General features: G+C 42.3%; 1 protein-coding gene across 1 annotated transcript in view; it reads left to right on the top strand.

Moving 5' to 3' along the window:
- LOC137421788 (membrane-bound glycerophospholipid O-acyltransferase 2) overlaps positions 1–4,654 on the top strand; it is a 174,192-nt gene extending 169,538 nt beyond the window's left edge. The window contains exons 13-14 of the mRNA XM_068108187.2: positions 9–157; positions 3,990–4,654. Of these exons, the coding sequence (XP_067964288.1) occupies positions 9–150 (142 nt within the window). The 3' untranslated portion in view covers positions 151–157; positions 3,990–4,654. The remainder of the gene's footprint in view (positions 1–8; positions 158–3,989) is intronic.
- The last annotated feature ends 8,462 nt before the right edge of the window (positions 4,655–13,116 follow it).

The raw sequence follows: 13,116 nt of genomic DNA, 5'->3' as shown, positions 1-13,116 counted from the left end.
CCCTCCAGCTCCATGTACTATTGCATCCATATTCTCACCATCCTCATCCTCCTGGTGCTGCCCATAAAGCCCTTGAGGCGGATCAAGCCGCAGGCATGTGTTGATGAATTTCAAGGAGTCGGTGACAGGCAAGGCAAGAAAGAACAGTGATGGCAAGGTGAGTGCTGCAACAATGAAATTTATCAGGTTTTCATTTGCAATGTCTTGAGCCTTTTCCTTTCCTTTACAATTGTGCACATGCCAGTTTACGTTTTGGTGGCAAGGTTGTTTAGCAGTAGCTTGCCCTCTTCGTTCGATTTTGACAGCATTGACTCGGAAGAAAGCAGCAGTCTTTGACAGTGCCAGCAGGGAGCACGCTCTTATTCGGAAGAGTATTGGGCCAGCTGTCTTGTCTGGTTGCATTCATTTGTGGATGCTGCAGATGCCACTTTTTAAGTAGTATTTTGGGTAAAAGCATTTGGGGTTGATTGGGGATTTGCTTGTTTGAACCCTCTTCTTCACCAGACTTAGTGGTGTAATGGTTAGAGCGTCCACTTTGAGTCTGGTAGGTCGACAGGTCGAACCCCGACCAAGTCATACCAAAGGCTTTAAAATGGTACGTGCTGCTTCCTTTCTTGATGCTGAGCATTTAAAAAGGATAGAGCATGGACAAGCGACTATAATTTGGCAATCATAGCGCAGATTTTGATTGGCCTAATGACCTCCTTCCATGTTGAAATTCCTTGTACGGGAACATTATTTATTTATCTTTTTACTTATTTATTATACAGAGTTGATGCTCGTATGAGAGTTACAGTTGTGGCCAAAAATATTGGCACCTTTGCACTTTTCAAATAACTCACAATTTTCTCTAAAAATAAGTTGAAATTGACGAAAGTATTTGGTCTCCACAATTCTTTATTTCACTGTTAATATTACAGAACTTTGTTTTTGATTCAGAACTTTATATATCCTTTTAAATCAGAAAAAAAAAGAAATGGCAATGACCAAATTATTGGCACCCAAGACTTTATATTTGGTTGCATAGCTTTTGGACAATATAACTGCAGTCAAGCACTTCCCATAGCCATGAATGAGCTTCCTACACCTCTCTCCTGGCAGTTTGTCCCACTCTTCTTGTGCAAACAGCTCCAGTTCTCCCAGATTTGAAGGGTGCCTTCTCCCAACTGCTGTTTTCAGATCTACCGACAGGTGTTCAATGGAATTTATATCTGGACTCATTGCTGCCACTTCAGAACAGTCCAGCATTTTGTCTTGAACCATTCCTGGGTGCTTTTTGAAGTGTGTTTGGGGTCGTTGTCCTGCTGCAAGACCAATGACCTTCGACGGAGACTCATCTTTCTGACACTGGATTGAACATTGTGCTCCAAAATGCCTTGGTAATCTCCTGATTTCATGATGCCATGTACACATTCAAGGCAGCACAGCAACCCCAAAACTTCACTGAACCTCCTCCATCTTTGACTGTGGGGAAGGTGTTCTTTTCTTTGAAGGCTTAATTTTGTTTTCTGTAAACATAGAGATAATGTGATTTAACAAAAAGGTCTAATTTTGTCTCATCTGTCCACAGGACATTCTCCCAGAAGTATTTTGGCTTGTTCAGGTGTATTTTGGCATACTCCAGTCAGGCTTTCTTATGTCTCTCTCTCAGCAGTGGGGTCCTCCTGGGTCTCCAACCATAGAACCCCCTTTCATTGAGTTAGCGACGGATGGTGCGAGTTGAAACTGTCGTACCTTGTGTCTAAGGGTCAGCTAGAATCTGTTTGGCAGTTGATTGATGTGCATTCTCCACCATTTGAACAATCCTTCACTGCAATCTTCGATCGAGTTTTCTCTTGCGGCCACTTTCAGGAAGGTGGGCTACAGTTCCATGGGCCTTAAACCTCCTGATAACATTGCGTACAGTGAACACAGGAACATCAAGGTCTCTGGAGATGGAATTTTGTAGGCTTGAGATTGTCCATGCTTGGCTACAATCTTGTATCTGACCTCCTCAGACAATTTTCTAGTTTTCTTTCTTTTCTCCATGCTCATTGCGGTACACACAGTGACACAAAACAGCAGAATGACTCCTTTTCTCTGTTCAAACTGGTTGAATGGGTGATTTTTATATTGCAGGCACCTGCAACTCACCACAGGTGAGTTCAATTCCAAAGTAAAGGAGAATCACCTGCTTGAAATCTAATTATTTCTAACAACCTCTAAAATGTGCCAATAATATTGTCCGGGCCATTTTAGGATTTCTGTGTGGAATAAGCTAAGACTTAGTAATTTTTTCAGCTTTTTTGGTTTTGTTCCACTGCAAACCAAAGAAATACATATGGGGATACCAAAATATTTTTTAATTTCAACAATTTTATGGAAGAAATGGTGCATTATTTGAAAAAAATGAAAGGCTGCCAATATTTTTGGCCACGACTGTAGAACGCAGAACAGCAGATTGAACACAGTGGGAATACACCAACAGCAGGTTAGAGGGACATAACAGAGGGACCCTTGGGGGAAGAATGAGAGCAAAAGCCACCTATTGCCTTGTTGAAGGAAGCAGTCAAATAAACTTAGGATGCAGTTCAAATTTATCCTTTCCAGTAAATATGAGACTATTCCCTACCACTACAACGTCTAAAGTGCTATCATTTATCCATAGGCAGCATGTGATTTCTGCTTTGCATCATTTCTGGTGATGCGTCTATACTCTATTTTCACTCGATAGTGTTGATGTAATGCCCCCTGCAGGTCACGACAGGAATTTAGAATCTAACCAGAGTTCTGATTCCGACATACCATACTTTTGACAAAGCGTCAGTGCTGCCAAAGCAGTTTCTTGGCAACAATTGTAATGGATGGTTTGCCATTGTCCCCATCAGTAGTTAGGGTAGGAATTTGGCCACCTACTCTTTGCAATTGATACCGTGGGATCTTTAACGTCCACCAACTAATGACGGCAGAGGGAAGTCGCGTTCAACGTCCATCTGAGGGATGGCACACACATTGATCTATCAACCTGCCTGTGAAACACCGGGATGACAGTTTATAGCTGAGCCGAGAATCAAACTCAGATGAGACAGCTTAGAGGCGAGAGTGGGTACATCCAGGCCTGACCAAGATACCAGAAAAATGGCATACTCATTTGCAAAAGCTACCTTGGTATACTTTACGTCTATCAGCAAATGACGGCTAGCCCGATGCCCCCTCCAAAGGAGGACTAACGCATTGCAATACTAACACTAAAACGCTTGTACAAAGAGAAATTCGTTTTTAAAATACTCTCAGCTAACACACTAATAATTTATATTGTTTTCTGGCTCGTGAAGGAGCTTGTTGTACAAGTACCAAATTTTTCAGCCCACAAGTCGATGTGGAGTATAAGACGAAGCTAGATCGACTAAGGTAGTTAGCAAAACTGTCATTCAGTCAGGACAATAGAGGTTTCAATCACTCCCTGACACTCACAAAGCATTGGTGCAACGGTACAACTTTAAAACAAGCAAGCGTATTTATTATGTCTCATTGCACATTACATTTTGTTGCAGTTCATTACTTCTTAATAACCATGGACACCTGAGACACTTGTTGCAATACAAGCACTCGATGTTTGTCCACTTAGCATGGCAGCCACGATTAGCCTTCTTGGTTTTCTTGGTAGGCCGCAACATAGCCTTTGCTCTCCGCCAGCACCGAACACATTTCTTACTGACACTGTATTTCCTGTGCCCAGGCATATTCTCCACCATTTTCCTCGACAAACTTTGCTCACCCAATCGGCAAACGTTCCAGACAATGATTTCTGCTCAGCCATCAATTCATAAGGGATTACCAAACAGGCCAACTCGTACTATTTTTGTTTTCATTGTACTTGTGTGATCTACTATTACTAAAAAAAATAAAAATTTGCTCATCAACCAAAAATTAGTCTTGAAGCAAAATATTTGTTCATTCATCAGAGGCATTTTCCTTTTCCAGAATTGTCATTTGTGTGGTGTTTGCAGATCTTGGCCTGTGGAAGTCTTATTCCTGAAGCAATGGTGCCAGAGTTGGAAGCAAGAGGGAAGAAGGAGGGTGGTCCATTCGATGGGGGTTGCAAACTGATTGGGGAGGGTGGGGACTGGATGGGTTGGGGGGGGGGGGGGGAGGGGATGAGATTTTGTGTGTGGGGATATAAAGTGCCGAGAAATTCCAAGATCGGTTGTTCTATCCCATGGGCACGGAAACGCGAATTGGTCTGTTGCACACTGTAGCTGTCAATTTTTGTGAGCCGCCCTCACCTTCCGCGCATTATCATTGGGTTCTGACAGTGCCCTGGTCTCGGCAGGCTCGAGCACATTGATGTCGGGTTTACAGGGCTTTTTCTTTTATGCTTTTGGCTGATCTTGACTTTGATCATGTCTCCGTGCCCCGATTCGACACTCGGAAGGCCTGGTAGGCCTCAAGTCCCGACGTGTCTCTTGCTTGTGTTGTACTCGGGTGGGTAATGGAGGTTTGTAGGGGACGGAAGGGGGCACAGGGATTGAAATTTACCAAACTAGGAAATGCTGCCTTCTGTTCTCAAGACTGCATCTACAATAGTTTATGAACCTTAAATATAAAGCCATCAATGCAGTCTCTGCCCTTTACTACTGATGGATGTTTTGTTTTAAAACTTTCCAGCCAGGCTAAGAAAAATATTTTATATTATATACAGAATTTAGTTACACTTTGAATTTTCTTTTGAGTGTTTGTTTGTGTTTGATGAGGGTTTTGCAGATGCATTCAAAGCGATGATGCCGAGTTGGATGGGGGTGATGTCACTGAAGGGTGTGAGGCGTGATAGTGCGAATGGTCAGCTGTTCTGAATCATTAGAAATCTACAGTTGCAACCCCGATTCGTTAGCCGAAGATCGTTTTGTACTTACGAATGGCATCTGTTCAAATTGTCTTAATTGCAGATCGTTGGAACTTTTGTTGCACAGATCCATTTTGTACCATTCAGAAAAGCCCTTCTTAGTGTTATTTTTGGGTGCATCGTAATTGCAAAGCTTACTGGACATGGTAACGTATCTGGTGTAGCAGTATTCAAATTTTTATTTTCCTCATCTGTCTGTGCTTTCGTCATTACTGTGTTTTGGTCAAGCAGACTGACAAATATGTAGCTATTGGGAGGATGCATCCATTGTAGAACAAAGGAAATGCCATTTTTGGGGCCAACTGCGTGCTATAGGAATTGTCCGCAATGCCATGCTGCCTTCTCTCCAAAGCCTGCCATCGACCACAAAGTTTGCTCGACTTGCATTGCCATGGATTGCAGTGTGCCATTTATACAACACCACGATGAATCGAGATGTAAAATGTGACAGATGGTCTGCTTTAATTGCGTCCAAGAGCCTAGTAAGAGGGGCTTTGCAGAACCGGCCAACTTTTGATTTGCAGGGGGGGGGGGGGGGGGGGGGGAATTTACACGCACACCTAATTCTCCGTTAGGGGAGATAGCCGAAAAATTGCAATCGACTTTAAAGTCAACACATAAGTTGTTGGACACATGGTTTGATTGCTTTGCTAATTATTGGGTTTTTTTTGCTTGCAGGCTCGTACAAGTTGTAAAAGTTGTTTGGGTGTTTCGGCATATAATGTCTGATGCTCAGATTGACAGGAATTCTCTCAATCTGAGATTGAGATGTTTCGAGCTTTGATGCTCTACACTGGTTTGATACCACTAGAAATCCCTTGCCGTTTCTGTAGTTTACTATTAACACTAAAATGTTGTCCGTAACCTAGCTGAGATTAACGAGGATGATAAAAAAAAACTGACGTTTAATAATCACACATCATATTATCTTTCTGCATCTGCTGCACTGTAGTTTATAATCCCCCTCCCTCGCGTGCCCCTCAGTCTTAGAATTAACATGCATTTCATGTATTTAAGGTTGGATATTCAAATTTATTTACACCGCATAGGTTGACTAGTTTGAATTGGCCCGCTGAGCGCTTTCCTCCAATCAGAAGCCAGAGAATGCTGTCTTCTGGTTGGAGCAAAACGCTTTGCGTGCTCGGTCAATGCAGTTATCCAGTGTAATCTGAAATAGCTCAGATTTCGACTTATTCATTGAAGCTAAGAACTCCACGTGTTGAACCAGATGATACGAACAGACAACAATTGCTAATCTAGGAAACTTGACACTACCAGAGTGGATGCAACGGTTGCTCGTGTTTCCAATTTGCAGTTGTCCGATACAAGTAAACGTCCAGTCGTCAGAGGCTACGTGTGAAAAGCTGCACAGCTTTTGTTGTACATGCTTTTATTTTGCTGTTGGAAGCATTTTGTGCACATGCCCGTTGTACTTTAATGATAGCTTTTTTGAGGGGGGTGGGGGGGCTATTTTTAACGCACTGCGCTGTCTTTAAAACGTGCATCTCACCATTGTGCAATATTAAATAATGGCAAAATGAAGTAGCAAAACTGAATAGTTCCAGCTCTTTGTACTTGTTTTATGTCCAAGGATTCTTGGTACTGCACCTTTTTGTTGTATCTGACCTCAAAGTTGTGATGTTTGTTGTGTTTCTCATTTCCTTTGATTTGCTTTGATGAAGTACAGTGTATGAAATGGGGGGGCAGTTCCACCACACCCCTCCTCCCCCCACTCTCTTCCACGTACATTGCAATCATCTTGAACCCTCTCCTGCCCCCCCACCTATGGCACCAACTTTTTGTTGGCGATCATGGTGGAGATATCCCCAAGTATCAAGGTCGGCGTTATATTTTCTGTCCCAACGGCGAACCTCTTGTACAGACAATTATTGTCCACATGTGCAAGTGACTGAATTTCAACAAATCCCTGAAGTTTTTCTCATTTACTATTAATGTCTCAATTTTTTTTATTTTTTTTGCGTTTCGCCAAATGCAAAGAAACCGTTATGTTTGCATTGGCGAGCACAAAGTGCAAATTACAAGTTCATCGTTGTTATCGTCATTATAACCGTCGTCGTAAGTGCAAGGCATTGTTGTCTATCCTCGGACTACGTGCGTTCGATTGTACAGCTGTTTTTATAAATGATTTTTGTTTCCGCTGTTGTACGTTTTTTGTTTGTTTGTTTGTTTGTTTTGTGGCATTGCATAGTAAATGACTGTACATGTTCACGGTGTCATTCCAGCAAGCTTTCTTTAATTTTGTCGAATTGGCATTTGTTCCAAGATTTGCAATTTGTCTTTTATATAAGAGATGACACTAACCCTCCGACGGTGATTAGTGTGTGCATTTGGGGTTGTAGAAAATCGAGATGTTAGACTTTCTGCAGAGCTGTTGCGCTGTTTGAGGAAACTATTAATAAAACTATTTTGTATTCGTTATTGTTTGCTGTCACTTATTTCAAAAGTAAAAAACTTCACGTTCATAAAATTCCAACTGGCTTAGATGATTGTTCCACAGATCAACCCAGCTAAAAGTTATTGCTATAATATTATTAGGGCCTTCCATTTGCGAATGGAAGTCTTATTGTCGTTCTTCTAGCTAAATTATTATTTTTATTATCCTACGATTAATTTGCAATTGGTAACTGGCTTTGACACAATACATTTTTGTTTTTATTACGGACTCCAAGCATCAAAAAGCTACATATATTGAACAAACAGTTTCAAATGGAGCACGTTGCTGCTGTTTGAGCATTTAAATGGCATCAGATGTGGCAATAAATGCAAATTGTTGTTCCCAGATTGCCGAAGACAGAAGAATCCATTTGCATTTTTGCCGCCGACATCCCTACGCAGTTTAGAATCCCGTGTGGACACGGGCAAATTTCTAGTTATTACAGCAGATTTGTGTTGGTCCAATTAGTGCCTAGCCAGCTTAGACTAATGTAGAAAGCCCATACATAGCCAATGTAGACAGTGGTGTACACTGATGACGTGTGTTTGGCTCTCGGGCGACCAATCAGGCCGATAGGTGCTCTGAATATTTGAGAGCAGACTTGACAGGTTCTTGCAGACAAGTTGTCGGGTTCTGTGCAGCATTTCTCTCCTTTGATCGAAGGTCACCACCAGGTCAGAACCATCCTCAAGGCTGTACTTCCAAGCATTTCGATTTTGTGTAAGGAGCTCCCAATGTTGATGTAAGATGTTCAAACTAGCAAGACCAGTCCTGATCTTATCCTATCATTTGAGCTTGGCTCCACCGACAGGATGAGAGTGATCCTATATCTCTCAAAGAGAATGGACTTTGGGATTCATTTCTTCAATTTTTTTGTGATTCAGCTTAGGCTACACATTCAAAATTTTGCATGAACATCGATGCTGATATGAGGTTGTGCACCTGGGCATACATTTTGACCACAAATTAATTGGCCCTTTTTCTTAACATGTCGTGAAAAAACCTTGTGTTCAATAAACATGGAATTTTGCAAGTGGGGTCGAATGTGTTTCCCTGAAGAAACATATTTGTAAATTTTGGTCGCTGTCCTATTTTCTTAATTTGGCAAAAGGTTGTGTTCACATGTGATGCTGCTCCTTGGAATGTCCTTAGATGCCTTTTCCAAGCTGAACCATGCTGACCAGATCTGATCTTAGGTCTATTTTAACACGCATGCGGAGCAAAATGCACGGTTAAGCATTTGGTTCACTATCTGTCTGTCTCTGTCTGTCTATCTATCTGCAGACGTCAGTCTATGATTGATGAACTACTTAATTTCAATTGAATTTTATATTTTGAACACTGCATAAGAAGAATTGGAACATGGCCCTGCAGTTTAGCAGTGCCTTGGCTCTGAATTTGGCAAATTGTATGGAATCTTGTCCTGATCGCGCATTCGCAGAGAGGAGTATGGTATTTTTTTTTTTTTTTTTTTTTTTTGTGTACAAGATCGAGGCTCGTGAAAGAGCGAACATTAATCACACAGAAAGACAAACCGACACATAAAACATATAACATCGGGAGCGGTAGACAAGATGGGGAGAGAGGGGGAAGGACACAAACACAACATTTGAGAGCAGGGACCGAGAGACATGGAGACATGGAGACATCGAGAGATCTGAGAGAGGGCGAGGGCTTTGGGGGGGGGGGGGGGCATGGGAAGGGGGCGGTGGTATTTTTTTTTTACGATCTGCTGTTGTCTGGCAGTAAAACAAAATTGAAAATCATTCCAAACAGGAAACTTACTGTTTATAGGGACATCATAGACACAAACAATAGGCATGAATAACTAATATAACGTGTTAAATAAGGTGGTGTAAAATATGGTGCATCAACGGCAGTATACTTCCGATTATTTTTTTTCTACAGCCTTCAAAACTTTTATTCAAACTTTTATTCTATTTCAATTCAATCATATACTTGAACACAGGAGAACACAAATCGCCTTGTTGGCACTTCCATAAACTGGCATTGGCTACCGAAACACGATGCTGCCGTGCAGGAAATAAAGCTCCTGGTCAACACTGTGCCTGTATTAAGGTACTATAACATCTCAAAGCCATTCAACATACATAATGACTTGAGACAAAATGGACTGTCTCATGCAAGAGGGACAGCCAGTTGCATTTGCATCAAGGGTGCTAACGCTGACAGGGCAAAACTATGCACAGATCGAAAAAGAATGCCTGAGCATCGTGCTTGCTTGTCATTGCCCCCACCACTACCTGTATGGCTGGGAAGTGATCACGGCAGAGACTTGATCACAAGCAGCTCATTGCCATTTTCAGCAAGCCCTTCCTGAGCGGCTCCAGAGCATGCTGCTCACACTCCATAAATACAGCCTCAGGGTTGTGTGCAAGCCTGGGCCTAAAATGTACATGAGCAACACGCTCAGCAGGGCAATAGCAGCGGTCAGGACTCCCAGTTTGGAACATGAGCGACACTCAGTTTATAGCATGCAGCAGGAGCAGTACGGTGTGGAGCAGATCAATCAGGCAGATTACCTGAATGCCACTGATCGATGCCTGCTTCAGATCAGACAGCACACAGACAGAGACGAATACCTGCAAGCACTAAAAGTTGTTGTCTTGGCTGGATGGCCTGACCATCACAATATATTTTTTAAAGAGAAGACGGAGAAAGATCGCAGCAGGTGGAGAAAAGGTCAGGAGCAAAATGGGAGAAAGTGGTCAAAATCTCCATGAGGGTTGCAGGGAAGCTCCTTCCAAGTCAGTGGTGCATTGGCTGCGGTTTCTTGGTGAGCGTCTTCCGTTGAGGTTTTTAGAAACTTCACATCCCTTCTTGTTCATATCCTTTTTAAAAAGTCCAAAGTCAGTGATTTCTTCGCAGATCTAATCATACACCAGCATGGTTTGTTCAGCTTTCCATCGTTACTCATGTTCCCTTGCTGTGCAGGTACAGGTAATTGACATGCTAATACAACAAACAACATGCATTTTAAGGCCATTTTCCCTGCTAGAACGGGGGTTAGCCTTGCGGTCCCCATGACAATCTTCTCCATTTTGCCCTATTTTCTGCATCTCTCCTTGTTAACCCCCTTGCCCGCATTTCTTCTTCCACCATCTTTAGCCAAGTCTTTCTCGGTCTTCCCCGTCTTCTACTTCCTTCTACATTCATTTCCATCACTCTTCTCAACCAGTCACTTTCATCCTTCCTCAACACATGACCAAACCATCTCAACCTGTTGCTCTTCACAGCATCAATCACAGGCTCTATTCCCATCATCTTTCGCAATTCATTCAATCATTTTTCACAGCTAATACACTTGCCTTTTAGCCTTATGGAGATCAAATTTGGATCCAAACAAACCAAGCATTTTTAAAAGTGTAATTTGTGATAAAGATTTTTAAAATCTTTCGCTGAAAATTAATATTATAATCTTACCTGATTCGTCCTCAAACGTTAGAAGGAGCAGTATCAGAACAACGCACCCAAGGAAGATCCAAACCTCAAAGTGTTCCCAATTTGTCTTCCCCCCTAAAATTTCTTGTAATATTGCAAAATATTCCAAGTTTTCATTTTTTATGGCATCACCCCCCAAATAAGGCATAAATCTACTCTTGGTAACGGGCTAAAGGAAGGTTAGATAAAGATAAGGATAAAAGAAAATAATAAGAAAACATCCAAGACAGAGGAAGTAGCAGGTAAAATGCGATGAAACCTCAAAGATGTAGGAAGTAGGAATTTACATTCCTCTTGAAGCCGAGTAGGATAATGGGAAGCACGTTTCAGGTAGTGAATTCCAGAACAAAACGGCATGAGGGATAAAACTATCTGCATAGCCTTGTGTTCTGCGCTTTGGATCAGCTATAGTGTATCGGTGTGCAGAGATGGCAAACCGAATCTTGCGTCCAAACACTCGAATGGGAGGAACCAAGTTAGAAAGTCCAACAGAACATTTTCCATGTAAATATCTGCAAAACAAACCAAAAGTGGCAACTGACCTACGGTGAGAGAGTGGTTGAAGACCGGGACAACAATTTCGTTTTCTTTGCATTGAAGGTTACCAGCCAGTCGTGCCTCACTTCAACACATTCTCTAAATCATTGCCCAGAGAAACTCCAACCTCAGTACGAGTGGTGTTGAGTGAATCAGCAGATGTACAGTAGAGTGAGGAATCATCAGCATACATGGCTAGCTGAGACAGAACATTCTCAGGAAGATCATTGATATAAACAAGGAACAATGTGGGACCAAGGACAGAACCCTGTGGAACACGAGAATTGATGGAGCAAGTAGGAGAAGATCGACATTCAAGTACCACCTTCATCTTGCGAGTTGTAAGGAAAGCTGAAATGATTGAATGCATCACTCCAGATGCACCATATGACCGAAGCTTTTGGAGCAGACCCTTGTGCCACACTTTATCAAAGGCCTTTGAGATATCCAAAGCCACTAATCGAGCTTCACCCTTGAGCTCCAATGCCCTGTTGAAATGATCCGTAATTAAGGATAGCAGATCACCAGGAGAGCGAGAATAGCGAAAGCAGTCGGTGAGAAGTTCATCGTCCTCCAGATGGCTGAGAAGTTGTTCATTGATGAAGCATTCAAATACCTTACATATCACAGGAAGCAGGCTGATGGGGCTGTAGTTACTTGGTTCAGAATGCTCACCAGCACCCTTGAAAACAGGGACAACAGAAACCACTTTCCAGGATGAAGTAAACACTGACACAGACAAGCACAGGTTGTATATAGCATTGCAAGAATCGATGACAGTTCAGCACAACACATCTTCAATACAGTCACAGGGATTCCGTCAGGACCAGTCGCTTTTGAGGCATCTTGAGTACGAATAATTCTGGCAACCTTCTTAAGAGTGATAAACGGAACAGAAATATCAGAGTCTGTACGAGATGGAAAATCAGGAAGACGGTGTCCCTGATCGTTGAGGGTAGAATTATAACCAGTGATTTGGAAAGAGGTTAACCTTATCCAGAGTTGAGGTGACATCCTCAGGTCCATGAAAGAGAGGAGGTATAGAAGATTTATTGTGGTTGAGTACACTGTTGGCAATCCACCAAAAGTCCCAAGAGCCAAGCAGCTGAGTCGCCATGGAATCGGCTACAGAAGCAGCATATTGCTGCTTGGCATCCTCAATAACTCTTTTACAGCGGTTACTTGTTTTGCGGAGCAGACATTTGGACTGCAGAGACCCTTGCACATGGTAGTGCTTGGAATAGTGGTTGCAATGAGCAATTGCTGATGCACAAGCTGGAGTGAACCATGGATGGGAATGGACCTTCACTGATAGGTACATGTGGGAATATAAATGTCTATACCAGTGTCAATCCATTGGGATATTTCATCGGCCACCATATCAGGACCAAGACTAAAAGCTGAGGTCCATGGCACATCAGCAAGAAATGACCAAAATCCATCGCAATCAGACTTCCCAAACTGAAACACATCGAGGTGGATACTTTGAGACCTGTTAGGTCTCCGTTCCATCTCCTGAAACCCACATATGGAGGGAGATACCAACTAAAAACACAGTGCAGTGAAAAGGATGCACCGGGGTTGAGAATGAGGAGTAAGAGACACAAACAGAAACATTGGAATGATCCGAGTTAACAATTGGAGGCAGAACATTGGCAACACAATCAGGATTTGAACACAAAAAGAGATCAAGCAAGTATCTTCTATCAGAAGCAAGGTCAGGAATAAGAGTGGGAGAGGAAACAATTTGGGTGAGATTTTGAGAGATTGAGATATTATA

This window comes from Myxine glutinosa, chromosome 2 (assembly GCF_964187855.1).
Source record: "Myxine glutinosa chromosome 2, kmMyxGlut1.1, whole genome shotgun sequence".
Lineage (NCBI taxonomy): Eukaryota > Metazoa > Chordata > Myxini > Myxiniformes > Myxinidae > Myxine > Myxine glutinosa.
Note: the sequence above shows the minus strand (reverse complement) of the source record. Positions and strands in the feature narration are given on the sequence as shown.